This window comes from Chiloscyllium plagiosum, unplaced genomic scaffold (genome assembly GCF_037043375.1).
Source record: "Chiloscyllium plagiosum isolate Xiang-an unplaced genomic scaffold, Cpla_swu_hap1 HiC_scaffold_53X, whole genome shotgun sequence".
In the NCBI taxonomy this organism is placed as follows: Eukaryota; Metazoa; Chordata; class Chondrichthyes; order Orectolobiformes; family Hemiscylliidae; genus Chiloscyllium; species Chiloscyllium plagiosum.
The window spans coordinates 12,450,999-12,476,296 of record NW_028270191.1 but is presented as its reverse complement, the minus strand read 5'-3'; the positions used below and the strand labels follow the sequence as shown (position 1 = coordinate 12,476,296).

General features: G+C 52.2%; 1 protein-coding gene across 4 annotated transcripts in view; it reads left to right on the top strand.

The window, feature by feature from the left end:
* The window catches only part of LOC122542458 (transcription activator GLI1.S-like), a 265,219-nt gene that overhangs the window by 210,429 nt on the left and 29,492 nt on the right, over positions 1 to 25,298 (top strand). For all 4 annotated transcript variants that reach the window (XM_087985477.1, XM_087985475.1, XM_087985478.1 and 1 more), the window contains 3 exons: positions 11,457 to 11,638; positions 22,935 to 23,142; positions 23,774 to 23,960. In XM_087985477.1, coding sequence (XP_087841603.1) covers positions 11,457 to 11,638; positions 22,935 to 23,142; positions 23,774 to 23,960 — 577 coding nt within the window. The remainder of the gene's footprint in view (positions 1 to 11,456; positions 11,639 to 22,934; positions 23,143 to 23,773; positions 23,961 to 25,298) is intronic.

Sequence of the window (25,298 nt, the reverse complement as noted above, 5' to 3'; positions counted from 1 at the left end):
ATGACCCTCTCCCCATGACCCTCTCTCCATGACCCTCTCCCCATGACCCTCACCCCCAACCCTCTCCTCATGACCCTCTCCCCATGACCCTCTCCCCCCGACCCTCTCCCCATGACTCTCTCCCCCCGACCCTCTCCCCAACCCTCTCCTCCCGACCCTCTCCCCCGACCCTCTCCCCATGACCCTTTCCCCCCAACTCTCTCCCCATGACCCTCTCTCCTGACTCTCTCCCCGACCCTCTCCCCAACCCGCTCCTCATGACTCTCTCCCTATGACTCTCTCCCCATGACCCTCTCCCCCGACCCTCTCCCCATGACCCTCTCCCCATGACCCTCTCCCCATGACCCTCTCCTTATGACCCTACCCCCATGACCCTCTCCCCCGACCCTCTCCCCATGACCCTTTCCCCCGACTCTCTCCCCATGACCCTCTCTTCTGACTCTCTCCCCCCGACCCTCTCCCCAACCCTCTCCTCATGACTCTCTCCCCATGACCCTCTCCCCACGACCCTCTCCCCATGACCCTCTCCCCCGACCCTCTTCCCCCGACCCTCTCCCCATGACCCTCTCCCCCCGACCCTCTCCCCATGACCCTCTCCCCATGACCCTCTCCCCATGAGCCTCTCCCCAACCCTCTCCCCATGACCCTCTCCTTCTGACCCTCCCCCCATGACCCTCTCCCCCCCGACTCTCTCCCCCCGACCTCCTCCCCATGACCCTCTCCCCCCGACCCTCTTCCCATGACCCTCTCCCTATGGCCCTCTCCCCCCGACCCTCTCCCCATGACCCTCTCCCCACGACCCTCTCCCCATGACCCTCTCCCCATGACCCTCTCCCCACGACCCTCTCCCCAACCCTCTCCTCATGACTCTCTCCCGATGACCCTCTCCCCACGACCCTCTCCCCATGACTCTCACCCCATGACCCTCTCCCCACGACCCTCTCCCCACGACCCTCTCCCCATGACCCTCTCCCCCGACCCTCTCCCCATGATCCTCTCCCCATGACCCTCTCCCCATGACCCTCTCCCCATGACCCTCTCCCCACGATCCTCTCCCCATGACCCTTTCCCCCGACTATCTCCCCATGACCCTCTCCCCCAACCCTCTCCCCATGACCCTCTCCCCATGACCCTCTCCCCACGACCCTCTGCCCATGACCCTCTCCCCCGACCCTCTCCACCGACCCTCTCCCCATGACCCTCTCCCCATGACCCTCTCCCCACGACCCTCTCCCCATGACTCTCACCCCATGACCCTCTCCCCCGACCCTCTCCCCATGACCCCCTCCCCATGCCTCTCTCCCCATGACCCTCTCTCCTGACTCTCTCCCCCCGACCCTCTCCCCAACCCTCTCCTCATGACTCTCTCCCCATGACCCTCTCCCCACGACCCTTTCCCCATGACCCTCTCCCCCGACCCTCTCCCCATGACCCTCTCCCCATGACCCTCGCCCCATGACCCTCTCCCCACGACCCTCTCCCCATGACCCTCTCCCCGACCCTCTCCCCATCACCCTCTCCCCACGACCCTCTCCCCATGACCCTCTCCCCCCGACTCTCTCCCCATGACCCTCTCTCTTGACCCTCTCCCCCCGACCCTCTCCCCATGACCCTCTCCCTATGACCCTTTCCCCCCGACCCTCTCCCCATGACCCTCTCCCCATGACCCTCTCCCCATGACCCTCTACCCACGATCCTCTCCCCATGACCCTCTCCCCATGACCCTCTCCCCATGACCCTCTCCCCCGACTCTCTCTCCATGACCCTCTCTCTTGACCCTCTCCCCCCGACCCTCTCCCCATGACCCTCTCCCTAAGACCCTCTCCCCCGACCCTCTCCCCCTGACCCTCTCCCCACGATCCTCTCCCTATGACCCTCTCTCCACGACCCTCTCCCCATGACCCTCTCCCCCGACCCTCTCCCCATGACCCTCTCCCCCAGTCCCTCTCCCCATGACCCTCTCCCCCGACTCTCTCCCCATGACCCTCTCTCTTGACCCTCTTCCCGACCCTGTCCCCATGTCCCTCTCCCCATGACCCTCTCCCCCCGACCCTCTCCCCCCCGTACCTCTCCCCATGATATCAAGGCTGCATTCAACCGAGTGTGGCATCAAACTCTCCGCTGGTTGGAGTCATACCTGACACGAAGGAAGATGCTGTGGTTGTTGGTTGTTAGTATTCTCAGCTCCAGGACATCTCCGCAGGAGTTCCTCAGGGTAGTGTCCTGGGCCCAACCATCTTCAGCTGCTTCATCAATGACCTTCCCTCCACCATAAGGTCAGGAATGGGGATATTCGCCAACAATTGCACAATGTCCAGCACCATTCGTGACTCCTCAGATACTGAAGCAGTTCAGGTCCAAATGCAGCAAGACCTGAACAATATCCAGGCTTGACAAGTGGCAAGTAACATTCACGCCACACAAATGCCAGGCTATGACCATCTTCAATAAGAGACAATTTACTCACTACCCCTTGACTTTCAATGGTGTTACTGTCACTGAAACCCCCACTATCAACATCTGGGGGTTACCATTGACTAGAAACTCAACTGGATGAGCCATATAAATGCAGTGGCTACAGGAACAGGTCAGACTCTCAGAATATTGTGTCAAGCAACTCCCCTCCTGACTCCCCAAAGCCTGTCCCACCATCTCCAAGGCACAAGTCAGGAGGGTGAGGGAATACTCCCCACTTGCCCCTGGATGGGGGCAGCTCCAACAACACTCAAGAAGCTCAACACCATCCAGGACAAAGCAGCCGCTTGATTGGCCCCACATCCACAAACATCCACTCCCTCCCCCCACCGACGCTCAGTAGCAGCAGGTTAGGGTGGTTTTGCCATGCTAACTTGTCCCATAGTGTCCAGGGATGTGCAGGTTAGGGTGGATTGGCCATGCTAAATTGTACCATCTACAAGGTGCACTGCAGGAATTCACCAAAGATCCTCAGACAGCACCTTCCAAACCCACGGCCACTTCCATCTAGAAGGACAAGGGCAGCAGGTACATGGGAACACCACCCCCTGCAAGTTCCCCTCCGAGCCCCTCACCATCCTGACTTGGAAATATATCGCCGTTCCTTCAGAGTCACTGGGACAGAATCCTGGAATTCCCTCCCTCAGGGCATTGTGGGTCAACCCACAGCACATGGACTGCAGCGGTTCAAGATGGCAGCTCACTCCCACCTTCTCGAGGGGGGCAACTAGGGACGGGCAATAAATCTGGGCCCAGCCAGTGACACATCCCATGAAGAAATAAAAACAACACACAATGTCAGTGCCTACACACAATATGTCTGCACACATGAACAGAATTAATATGTGCCCATGTACATATGTGATGTATATAGTGTGTGGACACCGCTTACACATGCATCCAATGTCAATGCACACATGGAAAACAAGCCTGTTTCTCCAGTGAATGTGCACACAATGTATGGGCATGATATGCAATACAGGAGCATGAATTGATTTGGTGGATGTGTGCACATGTAGGTAACTGTGCAGACACAGTGTAGATGTACACAGGCATTATACCTGTGTGCACATACATGGAATCACAGAATCACCACAGGATGGAAACAGGCCATTTGGCCCATCGGGTCCACACCGACTCTCCACAGAGCATCCGCCCAGACACAACCCCTGTAACACTAAATTTCCAATCACTAACCCACCCTAACCTGCACATCCCTGGACACTATGGGACAATTTAGCATGTCCAATCCATCCTAACCTGCACATCCCTGGGCACTATGGGACAATTTAGCATGTCCAATCCACCCTAACCTACACATCCCTGGGCACTATGGGACAATTTAGCATGGCCAATCCACCCTAACCTGCACATCCCTGGGCACTATGGGACAATTTAGCATGGCCAATCCACCCTAACCTGCACATCCCTGGGCACTATGGGACAATTTAGCACGGCCAATCCACCCTAACCTGCACATCTCTGGACACTATGGGACAATTTAGCGCGGCCAATCCACCCTAACCTGCACATCCCTGGGCACTATGGGACAATTTAGCACGGCCAATCCACCCTAACCTACACATCCCTGAGCACTATGGGACAATTTAGCATGGCCAATCCACCATAACCTGCACATCCCTGGACACTATGGAACTATTTAGCATGGCCAATGCACCCTAACCTGCACATCCCTGGACACTATGGGACAATTTAGCGCGGCCAATCCACCCTAACCTACGCATCCCTGGGCACTATGGGACAATATAGCATGGCCAATCCACCCTAATCTGCACATCCCTGGGCACTATGGGACAATATAGCATAGCCAATCCACCCTAACCTACACATCCCTGGACACGATGGGACAATTTAGTGTGGCCAATCACCCCTAAACTGCACATCCCTGGGCACTATGGGACAATATAGCACGGCCAATCCACCCTAACCTATACATCCCTGGGCACCATGGGACAATTTAGCATGGCCAATCCACCCTAATCTGCACATCCCTGGGCACTATGGGACAATATAGCATGGCCAATCCACCCTAACCTACACATCCCTGGACACGATGGGACAATTTAGTGTGGCCAATCACCCCTAAACTGCACATCCCTGGGTACTATGGGACAATTTAGCATGGCCAATCCACCCTCAGCTACAAATCCCTGGGCACCATGGGACAATTTAGCACGGCCAATCCGCCCTAACCTACACATCCCAGGACACTATGGGACAATTTAGTATGGCCAATCCACCCTAACCTATACATCCCTGGGCACCATGGGACAATTTAGCATGGCCAATCCACCCTAACCTGCACATCCCTGAGCACTATGGGATAATTTAGCATGGCCAATCCACCCTAACCTATACATCCCTGGGCACCATGGGACAATTTAGCACGGCCAATCCACCCTAACCTGCACATCCCTGGGCACTATGGGACATTTTAGCACAGCAAGTCCACCCTAAGTTGCACATCCGTGGGCACGATGGGACAATTTAGCACGCCCAATCCATTCTAACCTGCACATCCCTGAACACTATGGGACAATTTAGCATGGGCAATCCACCCTAACCTGCACATCCCTGGGCACTATGGGTAACATAGCATGGCCAGTCCACCCTAACCTGCACATCCCTGGGCACTATGGGACAATTGAGCATGGTCAATCCACCCTAACCTGCACCATCCCTGGACACAATGGGTAATTTAGCATGGCCAATCCACCCTAACCTGCACATCCCTAGACAGTACGGGACAATTTCACATGGCCAATCCACCCTCAGCTACAAATCCCTGGGCACCATGGGACAATTTAGCATGGCCAATCCGCACTAACCTGCACATCCCAGGACACTATGGGACAATTTAGTATGGCCAATCCACCCTAACCTATACATCCCTGGGCACTATGGGTAATTTAGCATGGCCAGTCCACCCTAACCTGCGCATTCCTTGGCACTATGGGTAAGTTAGCATGGCCAATCCACCCTAACCTGCACATTCCAGGGCACTATGGGACAGTTTAGTATGGCCAATCCACCCTAACCTGCACACCCCTGGACACTATGGGTAATTTAGCATGGCCAATCCACCCTAACCTATACAGTCCTGGGCACTATAGGTAATTTAGTACGGCCAATCCACCCTAACCTGCACATGCCTGGGCACTATGGGACCATTTAGCATGGCCAATCTGCCCTAACCTGCACATCCCTGGGCACTATGGGACAATTTAGTATGGCCAATCCACCCTAACCTATACATCCCTGGGCACTATGGGACAATTTAGCATGGCCAATCCACCTTAACCTGCACATCCCTGGTCACTATGGGACAATTTAGCATGGCCAATCCACTCTAACCTGCAGATCCCTGGACACTATGGGACAATTTAGCATGGCCAATCCACCCTAATCTGCACATCCCTGGGCACTATGGGACAATTTAGCACGGCCAATCCACCCTAACCTGCACATCCCTGGACACTATGGGACAATTTAGCACGGCCAATCCACCCTAACCTGCACATCCCCGGACACTATGGGACAACTTAGCACGGCTAATCCACCCTAACCTGCACATCCCTGGGCACTATGGGACAATTTAGCACGGCCAATCCACCCTAACCTGCACATCCCTGGGCACTATAGGACAATTTAGTATGGCCAATCCACCCTAACCTGCACATCCCTGGACACTATGGGACAACTTAGCACGGCCAATCCACCCTACCCCGCACATGCCTGGGCAGTATGGGACAATTTAGCACGGCCAATCCACCCTAACCTATACAGTCCTAGGCACTATGATGTAATTTAGTACGACCAATCTACCCTAACCTGCACATCCGTGCGCACTATGGGACAATTTAGCATGGCCAATCCACTCTCACCTATACATCCCTGGACACTATGGGTAATTTAGCATGGCCAGTCCACTCTCACCTGCACATCCCTGGGCACTATGGGACATTTTAGCACAGCCAGTCCACCCTAACCTGCACATCCCAGGACACTATGGGATAATTTAGCACGGCCAATCCACCCTAACCTACACATCCCTGAACACTATGGGACAATTTAGCATGGGCAATCCACCCTAACCTGCACATCCCTGGACACTATGGGATAATTTAGCATGGCCAATCCACCCTAACCTGCACATCCCTGGGCACTATGGGACAATTTAGCAAGGCCAATCCACCCTAACCTGCACATCCCTGGGCACTATGGGTAACTTAGCATGGCCATTCCACCCTAACCTGCACATCCCTGGGCACTTTGGGACAATTTAGCATGGCCAATCCACCCTAACCTGCACCATCCCTGGACACAATAGGTAATTTAGCATGGCCAAGCCACCCGAACCTGCACATCCCTGGGAACTATGGGTAATTTAGCATGGCCAATCTACCCTGACCTGCACATCCCTAGACAGTATGGGACAATTTCACATGGCCAATCCACCCTCAGCTACAAATCCCTGGGCACCATGGGACAAGTTAGCATGGCCAATCCACCCTAACCTATACTGTCCTGGGCACTATAGGTAATTTAGTACGGCCAATCCACCCTAACCTGCACATGCCTGGGCACTATGGGACAATTTAGCATGGCCAATCCACCCTAACCTATACATCCCTGGGCACCATGGGACAATTTAGCATGGCCAATCCACCCGAACCTGCACATCTCTGGACACTATGGGACAATTTAGCATGGGCAATCCACCCTAACCTGCACATCCCTGGGCACTATGGGTAATTTAGCATGGCCAATCCACTCTAACCTGCACATACCTGGGTACTATGGGACAATTTAGCACGGCCAATCCACCCTAACCTGCACATCCCTGGACACTATGGGACAATTTAGCATGGGCAATCCACCCTAACCTGCGCATTCCTTGGCACTATGGGTAAGTTAGCATGGCCAATCCACCCTAACCTGCACATTCCAGGGCACTATGGGACAATTTAGCATGGCCAATCCACCCTAACCTGCACACCCCTGGACACTATGGGTAATTTAGCATGGCCAATCCACCCTAACCTATACAGTCCTGGGCACTATAGGTAAGTTAGTACGACCAATCCACCCTAACCTGCGCATCTCTGGGCACTATGGGTAATTTAGCATGGCCAGTCCACCCTAACCTGCGCATTCCTTGGCACTATGGGTAAGTTAGCATGGCCAATCCACCCTAACCTGCACATTCCAGGGCACTATGGGACAATTTAGTATGGCCAATCCACCCTAACCTGTACATCTTTGGGCACCATGGGTCAATTTAGCATGGCCAATCCACCCTAACCTGCACATCCCTGGTCACTATGGGACAATTTAGCATGGCCAATCCACCCTAACCTGCACATCCCTGGGCACTATGGTACAATTTAGCATGGCCAATCCACCCTAACCTGCACCATCCCTGGACACTCGGGGTAATTTAGCATGGCCAATCCACCCTAACTTTCACATCTCTGGGTAATTTAACATGGCTAATCCACCCTAACCTGCACATCCCTGGGCACTATGGGACAATTTAGCATGGCCAATCCACCCTAACCTGCACATGCCTGGGCGCTATGAGACAACTTAGCACGGCCAATCCACCCTAACCTGCATATCCCTGGGCACTATGGGACAATTTAGCATGGCCAATCCACCCTAACCTGCACATCCCTGGGCACTATGGGACAATTTAGCATGGCCAATCCACCCTAACCTGCACCATCCTTGGACACTCAGGGTAAGTTAGCATGGCCAATCCACCCTAACCTGCAAATCCCTGGGCACTATGGGACAATTTAGCATGGCCAATCCACCCTAACCTGCACCATCCTTGGACACTCAGGGTAAGTTAGCATGGCCAATCCACCCTAACCTCTACAGTCCTGGGCACTATAGGTAATTTAGTACGACCAATCCACCCTAACCCGCACATGCCTGGGCACTATGGGACCATTTAGCATGGCCAATCCTCCTTTATGTGCACCTGTTTGGACTGTGGGAGCGCCCAGAGGGAACCCACACAGACACGGGGAGAATGTGTAAACTCCCACCCAGACAGCCACCTGACGCTGGAATCGAACCTGTGTCCCTGGCGCTGTGAGGCAGCAGTGCTAACCACTGAGCCATCATGTAGATAAACACAGACTCAGTGTAGATTCATACACACACAATGTATCTGGCCATCAAGTTATGGTGTTATTCCCTGTTGGCCTGGGAGTGCAGCATTCCCTCCGAGTCCAGCTGCTTGTTCGCATGCCGTGCCAAAGTGTGCACACACATCCGGCCGGGTGGCCATGAATTGTTCTCTCTGGTGAGCTCTCCTCCTCCGCTTTCAGGTTTGAGCTGTGCCCCGATTGCTTCCTTGACACCATGGCTACAACTGGAGGTTGCTTTACCCTCAGGGATCATGCCTACCATCAGCTGTGTGCCTGAAGCTCATGTTCTGCTTGCTCTGTTACACTGCTCCCACTCTGTATTTCCACCTTACTGAAGAACTACTCAAGCCTGACTCTCAGGAGCTCCCACAGGCTCTTGTATCAACTCCCAATCTCTGTCATCCAACTCAACAGGATGTTAGTGCATTCTCTCAGTGTTATTACTAAATATCCCCAACCCACCGCCCCCATCTCCTGCTTTCCCCTTCCTTCTCTTTCCTCCCCTCTCTGTCCTCTGCCCTCTCCCTCAGTCCCTCTCCCTCCCCCCCTCGACCTTGCTGCCCCTCTCAGTAATTCCCCTCTTCCTCCACCCCCCCCCCCCCAATTCCTTCCTGTCTCACCCCCCCATCGGTCAGCATCGACCTCTCACCGCCGCAGGGTTCAGGACAGTCTCACGTCAGCCACTTTCCCAAGACCCACTCTCTCAGCCCCCTCACCCTCTGTCCCCTCACCCTCCGCCCCCTCTCCCTCCGTCCCCGCTCCCTCAGCCCCCTCTCCCTCCGCCCCCTCTCCCTCCGCCCCCACTCCCTCCACCCCCTCACTCCGTCCCCTCTCCCTCTGTCCCCTCTCCCTCTGTCCCCTCTCCCTCCACCCTCTCCCTCCGCCCCCTCTCGCTCCGCCCCCGCTCCCTCAGACCCCTCTCCCTCCGCCCCCTCTCGCTCCGCCCCCACTCCCTCAGCCCCCTCTCCCTCTGCCCTCTCCCTCCGCCCCCACTCCCTCCAACCCCTCACTCTGTCCCCTCTCCCTCCGCCCTCTCCCTCCGCCCCCACTCCCTCCAACCCCTCACTCTGTCCCCTCTCCCTCCACCCTCTCCCTCCGCCCCCTCTCGCTCCGCCCCCACTCCCTCAGCCCCCTCTCCCTCCACCCTCTCCCTCCGCCCCCACTCCCTCCAACCCCTCACTCTATCCCCTCTCCCTCCGCCCTCTCCCTCAACCCCTCTCCCTCCACCCCCTCACTCTGTCCCCTCTCCCTCCGCCCTCTCCCTCCGCCCCCACTCCCTCAGCCCCCTCACCCTCTGTCCCCTCACCCTCCGCCCCCTCTCCCTCCGCCCCTGCTCCCTCAGCCCCCTCTCCCTCCGCCCCCTCTCCCTCCGCCCCCACTCCCTCCAACCCCTCACTCTGTCCCCTCTCCCTCCACCCTCTCCCTCCACCCTCTCCCTCCACCCCCTCATTCTGTCCCCTCTCCCTCCACCCTCTCCCTCCACCCTCTCCCTCAGCCCCCTCTCCCTCCACCCTCTCCCTCCACCCTCTCCCTCCGCCCCTCTCCCTCAGACCCCTCTCCCTCAGCCCCTTCGTCCTCCGTCCCTCACCCTCCGTCCCCTCTCCCTCAGCCCCCTCTCCCTCAGCCCCCTCTCCCTCCACCCTCTCCCTCCGTCCTTCACCCTCCGTCCCCTCTCCCTCAGCCCCCTCTCCCTCCGTCCTTCACCCTCCGTCCCCTCTCCCTCAGCCACCTCTCCCTCAGCCCCATCTCCCTGCACCCTCTCCCTCAGCCCCCTCCCTCCACCCTCTCCCTCAGCCCCCTCTCCCTCCGTCCCTCTCCCTCCGCTCATCTCCCTCAGCCACCTCTCCCTCCATCCCTCTCCCTTAGTCCCTTCTCCCTCAGCCCCCTCTCCCTCAGCCCCCTCTCCCTCCATCTCTCTCCCTCAGTCCCTCTCCCTCCACCCTCTCCCTCAGCCCTCTTTCCCTCTGCCCCTCTCCAGAGGCATTCTGCCAAACCCACACCTCCTCTGCCTGTGGACACTTAGCGCAAGGTGCATGTCAGGCAGCCGCAAAGCAAAAGGGGAAGCTTGGGCGCTACGGAAATGCAGACGTAAGAGCAGCTGGCCTTGACTGCAAAGCGCGCAAATTGACTGCGCAAGTGTGTCTGCTCAGAGGGAACGATGGCCAACACACTGAGAACATGTAAGTGATGGCCAACACGCTGAGAACATGCGACCGATGGTCAACATGCTGAGAACATGTGAGCGATGGCCAACACGCTGATAACATGTGAGCAATGGCCAACACGTTGAGAACATGCAAGCAATGGCCAGCACACTGAGAACATGTGAGCGATGGCCAACACGGCGAGGACATGCGAGCAATGGCCAACACGCTGAGAACATGCGAGCGATGGCCAACATGCTGAGAACATGTGAACAATGGCCAACATGCTGAGAACATGCGAGCGATGCCCAACATGCTGAGAACATGTGAACGATGGCCAACACGCTGAGAACATGCGAGCGATGGCCAACATGCTGAGAACATGTGAACGATGGCCAACACACTGAGAACATGCGAGCGATGGCCAACATGTCGACAACATGTGAACGATGGCCAACACGCTGAGAACATGCGAGCGATGGCCAACACGCTGAGAACATGCGAGTGATGGCCAACACGCTGAGAACATGCGAGCGATGGCCAACACGCTGAGAATATGCGAGCGATGGCCAACACGGCGAGGACATGCAGCTTTTTGGTTTTGCGTTGTGAATGGGTTTGCCGCTGGTTATAACTGCTGTTCTTTCTCATTCAGACCTGCTCGCTCCGAGTGTCCCGTTTTCTCGGATGTCTCCCTCCTCAGCATGGCTCCTCCCCCGAACCAGGCCAGAGGCACTCAGCCAGGGTTCAGTGGCGTGCAGCAACTCCAGAGCCAAGTCCCAGACCCAGGCCAGTGCCACTCCAACACACTGCCCCGTGGACTGGCATCAACAGAGGGTCAGTACACATTTCATTCACCGATACCTCTTCCCTTCCCAATGCCCATTTATCAGCTCATTTTACTGAAAGGGCTGACTGTCATGATAACATTTTTTCACAAGCGTTGTCCGGCAGGTATCTTCATTACGAGTACCGTCAAAGGTGTAGAGGGAGCTTTACTCTGTATCTAACCCCGAGCTGTACCTGTCCTGGGAGTGATTGATGGTGGACGGTGTAGAGGGAACTTTACTCTGTATCTAACCCTGTGCTGTCCCTGTCCTGGGAGTGTTTGATGGGGGGACAGTGTAGAGAGAGCTTTACTCTGTATCTAACCCCGTGCTGTCCCTGTCCTGGGAGTGTTTGATGGGGGGACAGTGTAGAGAGAGCTTTACTCTGTATCTAACCCCGTGCTGTCCCTGTCCTGGGAGTGTTTGATGGGGGGACAGTGTAGAGGGAGCTTTACTCTGTATCTAACCCCATACTGTTCCTGTCCTGGGAGTGTTTGAAGGGGGTACAGTGTAGAGGAAGCTTTACTCTGTATCTAACCCCGTGCTGTCCCTGTCCCTGGGAGTGTTTGATGGGGGATGGTGTAGAGAGAGCTTTACTCTGTATCTAACCCCATGCTGTCCCCGTCCTGGGAGTGTTTGATGGGGGATGGTGTAGAGGGAACTTTACTCTGTATCTAACCCCATGCTGTCCCTGTCCTTAGATTATTGATGGGGGACAGTGTAGAGGGAGCTTTATATCTGTATCTAACCCCGTGCTGTCCCTGTCCAGGGTGTGTTTGATGGAGACAGTGTAGAGGGAGCTTTACTCTGTATCTAACCCTGTGCTGTTCCTGTCCAGGGTGTGTTTGATGGGGGACAGTGTAGAGTGAGCTTTACTCTGTATCTAACCCCGTGCTGTTCCTGTCCTGGGTGTGTTTAATGGGGACAGTGCAGAGAAGCTTTATTCTGTATCTAACCCCATGCTGTCCCTGCCCTGGGAGTGTTTGATGGGGACAGTGTAGAGGGAGCTTTACTCTGTATCTAACCCCGTGCTGTCCCTGTTCTGAAAGTGTTTGATGGGGGAACAGTGCAGAGGGAGCTTTACACTGCTCACTCTACACTGTCCCCCATCAAACACACCCTGGACAGGGACAGCATGGGGTTAGATACAGAGTAAAGCTTACTCTACACTGTCCCTCATCAAACACTCCCAGGACAGGGACAGCACAGGGTTAGATACAGTGTAGAGGGAACTTTACTCTGTATCTAACCCCATGCTGTTCCTGTCCAGGGTGTGTTTGACGGGGGACAGTGTAGAGTGAGCTTTACTCTGTATCTAACCCCATGCTGTTCCTGTCCAGGGTGTGTTTGATGGGGGACAGTGTAGAGTGAGCTTTACTCTGTATCTAACCCCATGCTGTTCCTGTCCAGGGTGTGTTTGATGGGGACAGTGTAGAGGGAGCTTTACTCTGTATCTAACCCTGTGCTGTCCCTGTCCAGGGTGTGTTTGATGGGGGACAGTGTAGAGTGAGCTTTACTCTGTATCTAACCCCGTGCTGTTCCTGTCCTGGGTGTGTTTAATGGGGACAGTGCAGAGAAGCTTTATTCTGTATCTAACCCCATGCTGTCCCTGCCCTGGGAGTGTTTGATGGGGACAGTGTAGAGGGAGCTTTACTCTGTATCTAACCCCGTGCTGTCCCTGTTCTGAAAGTGTTTGATGGGGGACAGTGCAGAGGGAGCTTTACTCTGTATCTAACCCTGTGCTGTCCCTGTCCTGGGAGTGTTTGATGGGGGACAGTGTAGAGTAAGCTTTACTCTGTATCTAACCCCATACTGTCCCTGTCCTGGGAGTGTTTGATGGGGAGACAGTGTAGAGGGAGCTTTACTTTGTCCCTAACCCCGTACTGTCCCTGTCCTGGGAGTGTTTGATGGGGAGACAGTGTAAAGAGAGCTTTACTCTGTATCTAACACTGTGCTGTCCCTGTCCTGGGAGTGTTTGATGGGGGATGGTGTAGAGAGAGCCTTACTCTGTATCTAACCCTGTGCTGTCACTGTCCTGGGAGTGATTGATGGGGGACAGTATAAAGGAAGCTTTACTCTGTATCTAACCCCGTGCTGTCTCTGTCCTGGGAGTGTTTGATGGGGACAGTGTAGAGGGAGCTTTACTCTGTATCTAACCCCATGCTGTCCCTGTCCTGGGAGTGTTTGATGAGAACAGTGTAGAGGGGGCTCTACTCTGTATCTAACCCTGTGCTGTCCCTGTCGCTGGGAATGTTTGATGGGGTCGATGTAGAGGCAGCTTTACTCTGTATCTAACCCTGTGCTGTCTCTGTCCCTGGGAGTGTTTGACGGGGGCCAGTGTAGAGAAAGCTTTACTCTGTATCTAACCCTGTGCTGTCCCTGTCTTGGGAGTGTTTGATGGAGGACAGTGTAGAGGGACCTTTACTCTGTATCTAACCCCGTGCTGTCCCTGTGCTGGGAGTGTTTGATGGGGGACAGTGTAGAGGGACCTTTACTCTGTATCTACCCCTGTGCTGTCCCTGTCCTGAGAGTGTTTGATGGGGACAGTGTAGAGGGAGCTTTACTCTGTATCTAACCCTGTGCTGTCCCTGTCCTGAGAGTGTTTGATGGGGGACAGTGTAGAGGGAGATATACTCTGTATCTAACCCTGTGCTGTCCCTGTCCTGGGAGTGTTTGATGGGGACAGTGTAGAGGGAGATATACTCTGTATCTAACCCTGTGCTGTCCCTGTCCTGGGAGTGTTTGATGGGGACAGTGTAGAGGGAGCTTTACTCTGTATCTAACCCTGTGCTGTCCCTGTCCTGAGAGTGTTTGATGGGGGACAGTGTAGAGGGAGATATACTCTGTATCTAACCCTGTGCTGTCCCTGTCCTGGGAGTGTTTGATGGGGACAGTGTAGAGGGAGATATACTCTGTATCTAACCCTGTGCCGTCCCTGTCCTGGGAGTGTTTGATGGGGACAGTGTAGAGGGAGCTATACTCTGTATCTAACCCCGTGCTGTCCAATGGCCAGCCAGTGTAGAACCACAATATTCCACCTCTACTTCCCGAAGTCACCCCGAAACCTTGAGGCCTGTGTGGATGAAATCAATTGAGAGGCAGCACTGATGGCCACCTCTGGGCTTTTCCAAAGCACCTTCAAGTTCCAGCCTTCCTTTTCCAGTATTTCTGGAAGCTTCTTTGCATGCGCTCCTTTCTTTTGAAATCAGTCTGGGAGCTGACTGCTGCTTACCCACCCGTTTTAATTTGGAGATTTCTCTGCTCTCCCAGCATCTGAAGTGGTGCTCAGTCTTTTCTCATTTCCGTGTTCTGTCTACTGTAGATTTTCCCATGATGCCTTACTATTGATGTGACGCTCAACGGCTATTGCCACTGTATCCTTTTTGTAGGAATTTTCCCAATATTTTTGCAATTCAAAATGTCTGCTGCTAAGGTATTTGTTACTGCTCTTCGGATCATTTACCTCTGTCTCCCACAAAGTAAAATGATGAACCCTCCTGCATTTGAGAACTCATCACTCAGATCTTCACTAAAAACACTTAGTTGAATCCATGTCTTTTTCATAGAATCCCTACAGTGTGGATGCTGGCTACTCGGCCCATCAAATACACACCCAATGCCCCATCCCTGCATTTGCTATGGCTAACCCACCTAGCCTGGACACTATGGGTAATTTAGCATGGCCAATCCACCCTAACCTGCACACCTTTGGACCATGGGAGGAAACCGGAGCACCCAGAGGAAACCGACACAGACACGGGGGAGAATGTGCAAACTCCACACAGACAGTCGTCCGAGGCTAGAATTGAACCCGGGTCCCATGAGGCAGCAGTGCTAACCACTGAGCCACCGTGTCAGCCCTTTTTGTGAAAGTGTCATTTTTGTTGAGTTTCACGGAGGGTTGCTCTCCATGACTGAGTTTTCTTGCGCTATCATTGCAAACATGCTGTATCAACTGCCTGCCTATAGCGCCCCTCTCGTCCGATGCTAGCATGTTGTCCCCACTCGCCACTGCCTGGATTCCAAGGGAGCGTACCACCATTCCTGGCACCGATGCTGGCGTGTACCCGGTGAAGCGCTGGCCATCCAGAGCCGCCCTGCTCTGTTTGACAGGGGGCTGGAGGTCCAGGCTGTTAGGGGAGTGTTGCAGAGGGCTCCATTCACTCCCCCTGAACTGGCCTTGGGAAGACACAACAGCAGCCTCCAGCAGCCTGCCACCCAGGGCAATGCGGTGTCAGCCATCTGAAGGGAGCACCAAACGGTGGAACGAGAGGTCAGTGACCTCTGCATGGAAAAACAAGCCCCTCGACCAGAGACACCCAGTGAAGACAGAGGTGAGGAGGAATTCCTTCTCTCGGAAGGCAGAGTATCTGTGGAATGCTTTCCCGCAGAGGGCTGTCGAGGCTGGGTCATTGAGTATATTCAAGGCTGAGAGATGTTTAATCAGGAAGGGGAAAGGAGGGTTATGGGGACAAAGCAGAAAAGTGGACGTGAGGATGATCCGATCAGCCATTCAATGAGAGCAGCTGATGGGCCGAATGGCCTCCTGCTGCTCTTACATCTTATATGATATCAGACGTTCCTCTTGACTGACTGTGCCAGGACCTCCTGACTGAAGGGCATCTTTCTTGATTTAACAGAGCAATTTGCACCCCTCCGACTTCAAGAGCTGGCCATCTGGTTGAAGCTGACTCATTGTGCCTGCTGGGCCAGCCACTGGCACATGGTGTTAGTGTAAAACTGGCATAGCATAGTGACATCAAGCGCCATGTCCATCCCCCTGACCGGTGCCTAACCACGATAGACTGGCTGGCATTGAGTCTGTTACAAATGGGCAAGGCAAGACAATGCAGAGGTCCTGGGAGCATCCAAGTAGGCGCTAAGAGGATGCGTGAGTAACACTGCGATGCAGCCTGGCCCTATCCACAAGCTGCGTGCTTGTCTCTGTGCGCAGTGTCATTGCAGTAGCATTTCAATGAGAGGTGCTGTCAGTGCCCTGTTGGCACAAAGAGGCTGACACATGCTGCATGCCAACATCTGTGGACGTGGCATACATGCAGCCGCTGCCCAGGGACCGTGTGCCATGACATGTTGGTGCTGGGTGTCCAAGATGGCAGTCCAGAGGAGCAAGCGGCCTTTCACATTGGGGGGCTTCTCGATGTCTCGTTCCTATCCAGTCGGTGAGGGGGTGGGAATATATGATCTTTTACTATAAATTCTGGGTCCTATGATCCTGCTGCACAACCACCAGCGGTGCTCCAAAAGCTAGTGTTTCCAAATAAACCTGTTGGATTATAACCTGGTGTTATGTGATTTTTAACTTTGTCCACCCCAGTCCAACACCGGCATCTCCTCATCATAGAAAATCTCAGGTTGTTTTCTGTGGAGTGGCCAAGTCTATAAAATTAGATAGATAGATAGGGGGATGGTGATGGAGGCAAATAAGATAGGGGCATTTAAGGGACTTTTAGATAAACACACCAATATGCAAGGAATGGAGGGAGAGGGAGCAAGGGCAGGCAGAAGGGCGTCATGTTCAGCACAACAATGTGGGCCGAAGGGCCCGTTTCTGTGCTGCACTGTTCTATGTTCGATGTTCTACAATGAGAACATTTAAAAGGCATCTGGATAGGTACATGAATAGGAAGGGTTTGGAGGGATATGGGCCAAGTGTTGGCAAAGGGGACTAGATTAGGTTAGGATACCCGGTCAGCATGGATGAGATGGACCGAAGGGTCTGTTTCCATGCTGTACAGCTGTATGAGCCTGTCTGAAACTAGAGACTTTGAAAGCTGCTTTTTATGGTGCTAGTAAAACACGGCAGGGTCTGCTTTTAACTGAAGATAACCCAATTTTAATAAGACAGGCCCTTACTGAGCAGTACCAAACTCTGGAGGCATTATTTAGGCTGGACACACAGTTCTTTAATTTCCAGAGTGATCCCACTGTGTTTGGTGCCTCCTCTGGAGGACCTCCTCCTTGAGCTGATCTCCCTGTAGAAATGCAGCTTTTACATCAATTGATCGACATTGCCAAGCACTTGTTGCTATCTGTTATGAAGATGCTCACAATGCAAGTGTCTTTTTCATCATCTTGAAATCCTGGCCATGACCTGGTTGAAGTCCTTTGCTAAGGGCAAATTTACTGTCCGCAAAGTCCATCATACTCAATTGGCAAGAGTGCACTAATAGTCAAACCCCACTGTTCCACAAATGACAAAATAGCCCAATTAAACCACCAAGATGGTCAACTTGCTCTTGACTGATGGACTATATGTAAGTCAAGAGTAACTCACACCAGGTTTCAACATTAACAGGAAAATAGCTCTTAGAGTAAAGATGCTTACTCTGTAAAAAATGACAGACAAGCAGACAAACAAACACACTTTAAATAAGACAGACAAAAACTGAACTTTGACACAAATATTATGGGCAGGGAGAACAATTCCTGTTGACCAAAAGCCCAGACAACAAAGTGAAGAGTTATTTCCCACTGTTCCTTTGACATTGTAGCACAATATTGTCTGCAGAGCGATGGCCGATCAATGATTCAGTAGTTGACTGGGTGGACCTAGGAGTTTTCTTGTACTATAATTGCCTTTTGACTCTCTGGGATGTCTTTGTCTTTTCACTCACACAGAGAAGAGAGAGAGGGAGTGAGAGAGAGAGGGAGAGAGGGAGGGAGAGAGAGAGGGAGAGAGAGAGGGAGAGAGAGAACAGACAGACATTCCCCTGTTTGCTGGCTTCTGGATGTCTCGGGTTGTTCTGTACTCAGGTCTATAACCAAACTGCAGCCAGACCAATCCAAAGGCTATCAAGAGGCATTTGTTCCTTCACTTAGAGATTCCTGATGTGACTGTGTCTCATCATGTACGCATCTCACTGTGCTGAAGAGGAACATATTCTTTTACAGCTAAACCACATACCACACAATCCCACTTGATCTTCAAGTTATAGAGTCAGAGAGTCATACAGCATGGAAACAGACCCTTTGGTCCAACCCGTCCACACCAACCATAACTCCAAACTAAACTAGACCCACCTGCCTGCGCTTGGCCCATATCCCTCCAAACCTTTCCTATCCATGTACTTATCCAAATGTCTGGACACAGTTTTCCGGAAGAGGTCTCACCAATGTCCTGTATAACCTCAACATGACGTCCCCAACTCCTACACTCAAAGGACTGAGTAATGAAAGGGTTGTTGAAGGTTGAAGGAGAAAGAGATCTCCTGGTCCTTGTTAGCTATCTAGCAGTGTCCAATTTCCATTATCTGTTTCATAGTCCAAAAGGAAAAATATGTGATCTCTTATAATATTCTTTATTCTTTATTACTACATTTTTTACTCAAACTGTTAACCTTGTGGATGACAGATGAGTGACTGCCTGTGTAATTCTAACACAATTGACATTTTGTCTTCTACATTTCTACAGTGCAGTGTGTCCAGGAAGCTTTTCTAACTCAGTATGTAGATTGTCCGACCAGAGGGGAGGCCATATTGGATTTGGTACTCGGTAATGAACCGAGACAAGTGATGGGCTTGTTAGTGGGTGAGCATTTTGGTGATGGTGACCACAATTCTGTGACTTTCACCTTGGTTATGGAGAGAGATAGGTGCGTGCAACAGGGTAGGTTTTACAATTGGGGGAAGGGTAAATACGATGCTGCAAGACAGGATCTGAGGAGCATAAATTGGGAGCACAGGTGTCAGGGAAGGATGTCGTTGAAATGTGGAACTTTTTCAAGGAACAGATACGACGTGTCCTTGATATGTATGTACCTGTCAGGCAGGAAAGAAATGGTCGTGTGAGGGAACCTTGGTTGACGTGGGAGGTTGAATGTCTTGTAAAGAGGAAGAAGGAGGCTTACATAAGGTTGAGGAAACAAGGTTCAGACAGAGCGTTGGAGGGATACAGGATAGCCAGGAGGGAGCTGAAGAAAGGGATTAGGAGAGCCAAGAGAGGGCATGAAAAATCTTTGGCAGGTAGGATCAAGGATAACCCCAAGGCCTTTTATGCGTATGTGAGAAACATGAGAATGACGAGAACGAGAGTAGGTCCGATCAAGGACAGTAGTGGGAGACTGTGTATTGAGTCGGAAGAGATAGGAGAGGTCTTGAATGAGTACTTTTCTTCAGTATTTACAAATGAGAGGGACCGTATTGTTGAAGAGGAGAGTGTGAAACGGACTGGTAAGCTAGAGGAGATACTTGTTAGGAAGGAAGATGTGTTGGGCATTTTGAAAAACTTGAGGATAGACAAGTCCCCCGGGCCTGATGGGATATATCCTAGGATTATGTGGGAAGCAAGAGAGGAAATTGCAGAACCGTTGGCAATGATCTTTTTGTCTTCACAGTCAACGGGGGTGGTGCCAGGGGACTGGAGAGTGGCGAATGTTGTGCCCCTGTTCAAAAAAGGGAATAGGGATAACCCCGGGAATTACAGGCCAGTTAGTCTTACTTCGGTGGTAGGTAAAGTAATGGAAAGGGTACTGAGGGATGGGATTTATGAGTTTCTGGAAAGACACTGCTTGATTAGGGACAGCCAGCACGGATTTGTCTTATTGAATTCTTTGAGGAGGTGACCAAGCATGTGGATGAGGGTAGAGCAGTGGATGTAGTGTACATGGATTTTAGTAAGGCATTTGATAAGGTTCCCCATGGTAAGCTTATGCGGAAAGTCAGGAGGCATGGGATAGTGGGACGTTTGGCCAGTTGGATAGAGAACTGGCTAACCGGTCGAAGTCAGAGAGTGGTGGGAGATGGTAAATATTCAGCCTGGAGCCCAGTTACAAGTGGACTTCCGCAGGGATCAGTTCTGGGTCCTCTGCTGTTTGTAATTTTTATTAATGACTTGGAAGAGGGAGTCGAAGGGTGGGTCAGTAAATTTGCAGATGATACGAAGATTGGTGGAGTTGTGGATAGTGAGGAGGGCTGTTGTCGGCTGCAAAGGGACTTAGATTTGATGCAGAGCTGGGCTGAGGAGTGGCAGATGGAGTTCAACCCTGTCAAGTGTGAGGTTGTCCATTTTGGAAGGACAAATAAGAATGCGGAATACAGGGTTAACGGTAGGGTTCTTAGTAAGGTGGAGGAGCAGAGGGATCTTGGGGTCTATGTTCATAGATCTTTGAAAGTTGCCACTCAGGTGGATAGATCTTGTAAGAAGGCCTTTGGTGTATTAGCGTTCATTAGCAGAGGGATTGAATTCAAGAGTCGTGAGGTGATGTTGCAACTGTACAGGACCTTGGTAAGGCCACATTTGGAGTGCTGTGTGCAGTTCTGGTCGCCTCACTTTAGGAAAGATGTGGAAGCTTTGGAGAGGGTGCAGAGGAGATTTATCAGGATGTTGTCTGGAATGGAGAATAGATCGTACGAGGATAGGTTGAGAATGCTAGGCCTTTTCTCATTGAAACGGCAAAGGATGAGGGGTGACTCGATAGAGGTTTATAAGATGATCAGGGGAATGGATAGAGTAGACAGTCAAAGACTTTTTCCCCAGGTACAAGAGAGTGTTACAAGGGGACATAAATTTAAGGTGAAGGGTGGAAGGTATAGGGGGGATGTCAGGGGTAGGTTCTTTACCCAGAGAGTGGTGGGGGCATGGAATGCGCTGCCTGTGGGAGTGGTAGAGTCAGAATCTTTGGTGACCTTTAAGCGGCAATTGGATAGGTACATGGATGGGTGCTTAAGCTAGGACAAATGTTCGGCACAACATCGTGGGCCGAATGGCCTGTTCTGTGCTGTATTGTTCTATGTTCTATGTAATGCCATTGACAAATTGGGGACGTTGTTTCTAAAGTGTGAACTTTTACAACGTGTGTTGGCTATAATGTGATGACATCGCCAACACTTCAAGCATTGTTTCTAGAGCCTGATTTTTTTATAACAAGGGGTTGCACAAGAACACTACCATTGTGTTATCGAAGATCTACCTGTAGCTTTATCATTTTCCATGTCCATATCTTCACTGTCTCCATCGATGGCTGACATCGTGAGAAAGTTATTTCCCTCCATCCATGCTCATAGAATGATTGATCCTGGCTCTTACACAAGGAGTGACCCACTCTTTTGAAAGATATTAGTGTGTTATCGTCTATAAGCCTGATTCTGGTGGGATTGACAAATTCCTTCACCTTGTTCGAACCCTTAGTACTTGGAGTCTAAGTAGCGTTTTGGCCAGTCTATTCCGCACACTGTCAATGTGCATCCACTGACTAACAATGCCCAGTTAACAGATACTGGCACCAACACCTTCATGGAATTGAATTGAATTAGTTTCATTGTCATCACTTTGCCACTGCACTGAAATTTCTTCTGACCAAATATGTTGATCCGTATCTCTGTCTTCTTCTTCTGAATCTTCCATTTTGTGTTTAGTTTGGAATGCTGTGTTGTTTCGGGCTGAAACACTGGTTTGCAAATGCAGAGCGATGCCAACAGCATGGGCTCAATTCCCACACCAGCTGGTGTTGCCGTGAAAGAGTTGCCTTCTCAACCTCTCCCTTTACCCGAAGTGTGGTGACCCTCAGGTGAAACCACCACTCTAGTGAGAGAGCAGCCCTGCTGGTCTTCAGCAAACCTTCACTTATATGGTTTGGGACAGTGCATGATGCATTTTGAAACTTAAAAACATCAATTGGTTCTTAAAGGATTCATTCTCTTATTATAACTCCCAAATTCTCTTCACGTCTTCAGATTGCCAAAAGCATTTCTGTTTTCATTTCTCTTCATTATAAATTCGATTGTACTGTCTCCTTGGATCTGTATCCTGCATTTTTCTGCTTGCCCCATTCAGGCCATGAGTGCAGGAAAAGAATGCTTTCCAAGGAATTGTTTTCATGCTTCTGATATTGATTCAAGCAGTTAGCGTTTATCCACCAAATTATCTCTGTCAAAATGCAAAGTCTGTCTCATCCTGACAAAGGGTTCTGGCCTGAAACGTTGACTTTCCTGCTCCTCGGATGCTGTCTGCCTGCTGTGCTCTTCCAGCTCCACATCTATTGACTCTGACTTCCAGCTCCTGCAGCCCCTCACTGTCTCTCTGTCTATATTTGGCAGTTTAGTGCAGTTTAATAACTTAAAGAGGCGTACTGATTAAGAAACTCCCAGCCGCAGTCTCCTATACAATCTCCTGATTTCTGTTCTGCATTCTTTGATGAAACTATCTTCACTCTCTCTAAATTTGTCAAGATATGACCAGTTTCTCAGAGTACCGCGCTTTTCTTTCATTGAGGGGCAGTGTGGAAGGAGAACGTGGACAGGGTGGGCAGTCTCCAAATGCCTCAGTTTGATTTTTATTTGTGCCTCAGGGTTCGGTCCCCGATTCTCAAGCCCCCGGAACATGCTGAAGGTGAACAGAAAGTGGACCTCTTCCATCTCGCCCCTCTCTGACAACAGCATTGATCTTCACACCATGATCAGGACATCGCCTAACTCTCTAGTGGCCTTTATCAATAACTCTCACTGCGGCTCAACAACCAGTGGGTCGTATGGCCACTTATCTGTCACAGGCATCAGGTGAGGCCTTTCGCAAACATGAAACATTTCCTCCGCCTACTAGCTGGGAGAACCTGAAAATAGCGAGAGCTGGGGAAAGTATGATACACCCAACACATCGGGGTCGATACTAACCCTACCTTCTGACCTAAACCCCACAGCCCCATCTGCCCAGAAACATAGCAAGTCACCCTTTGAGCTAGTTTACTCAGCTTCTGTAGTCGGTCAATTCTAGTTCACCCGAACTGCTTTCAATGAAAGCCACTCCCCTGGAGCAAATCAAAGGGCTTTTCCTGGGTCAGCTTTGTCGATTCGTTACGCTGACAGGAAAGCCTTACCACCAAATTCTTGAATGGTTCCGTTCTCTGTCGAAGGTTAATTAACTGATGCTATGAGCTGTGCACGGGGAAGCAGAGCAGGGTGTGGGTTGGGAGAGGCCGCATTCCGCCTTGATGTGATCTTGCACAGGGAGGGGCATTCGTTGCTGAGGAGATGGTGCTGGTCAGCTGAGTTCATGACAGGCCAGCCATTGTCTGACTAAATCAAAATAGCAAGCAAGGTCCTGTTTGGAACATTTGAAAAAGGGGCGACTGCGAGCGGATGCGGTGTCTGCATTTGTAACGCTATGTTCTGACTGGTTTTTGAATTATAGCCCGACGTGTGGATTTCCTCATCCTCTGACGCCGTGCTCCAAGCACCAGCAGTTCCCCATTCAGCCGAGGGGCCCAGCCACCACGTTTGGGAGCAGCCAATCTTCCGTGCCTTGCAGTTCCCAGCAGCCTAGTGGAGTCACGCTCCTGACACACTCACAACTGCTCCAGCCTTCCAAACCCTTCCAGGTATGGCAGAGAGGAAGCTGCATATAATCCGGCGTCTTCACCCAGCATTCCAACTGCAGTGGGATAATAGCGGGCACAGCGGTGGCCCAGTGGTTAGCACTGCTGCCTCACAGCGCCAGGGACCCAGGTTCGATCCCACCCTCGGGCCACTATCTGTGTGGCATTTGCACATTCTCCCTGTGTCTGCGTGGGTTTCCTCCGGGTGCTCCGGTTTCCTCCCACAGTCCAAAGATGTGCAGGTTAGGGTGGATTGGCTGTGCTAAATTACCCATAGTGCCCAGGGATGTGCAGGTTAGTGTGGAATGGCCATGTTAAATTACCCACAGTGACCAGGGATGTGTGGGCTCAGTGGATTAGCCATGGTAACAGGGTTATAGGCCCGGGCAGCAAGCTCTTTGGAGAGGTAAAAGGTTCGACCTCCTTCCCAAGATCCACAAGCCTGACCACCCTGGCCAACCCATTGTCTCAGCATGCTCCTGCCCCACTGAACTCATCTCTACCTACCTCGACACTGTCCTATCCCCCCAGTCCAGGAACTCCCCACATACGTTCGAGACACCACCCACGCCCTCCACATCCTCCAAGACTTCCATTTCCCCGGCCCCCAACGCCTCATCTTCACCATGGAGATCCAGTCCCTCTACACCTCCATCCGCCATGACCAGGGCCTCCAAGCCCTCTGTTTTTCCTCTCCTGACGTCCCCAAAAACACCATTCCACCGACACTCTCATTTGTTTGGCCGAACTGGTCCTCACCCTTAACAATTTCTCCTTTAAATCCTCCCACTTCCTCCAGACCAAAGGGGTAGCCATGGGCACACGTATGGGCCCCAGCTATGCCTGTCTCTTTGTTGGCTACGTAGAGCAGTTGATCTTCCGTAATTATACCGGCACCACTCCCCACCTCTTCCTCCGCTACATTGATGACTGCATTGGTGCCACCTCATGCTCCCGCGAGGAGGTTGAGCAATTCATCAACTTCACCAACACATTCCACACTGACCTTAAATTTACCTGGACCATCTCTGACACCTCCCTCCCCTTCCTGGACCTCTCCATCTCCATTAGTGATGACCGACTTGACACTGACATTTTTTACAAGCCCACCGACTCCCACAGCTCCCTGGATTACACCTCTTCCCAACCTACCTCCTGCAAAAATGCCATCCCATATTCCCAATTCCTGCGCCTCCGCCGTATCTGCTCCCCAGAGGACCAGTTCCACCACAGAACACACCAGATGGCCTCCTTCTTTAGAGACCGCAATTTCCCTTCCCACGTGGTTAAAGATGCCCTCCAACGCATCTCATCCACATCCCGCACCTCCGCCCTCAGACC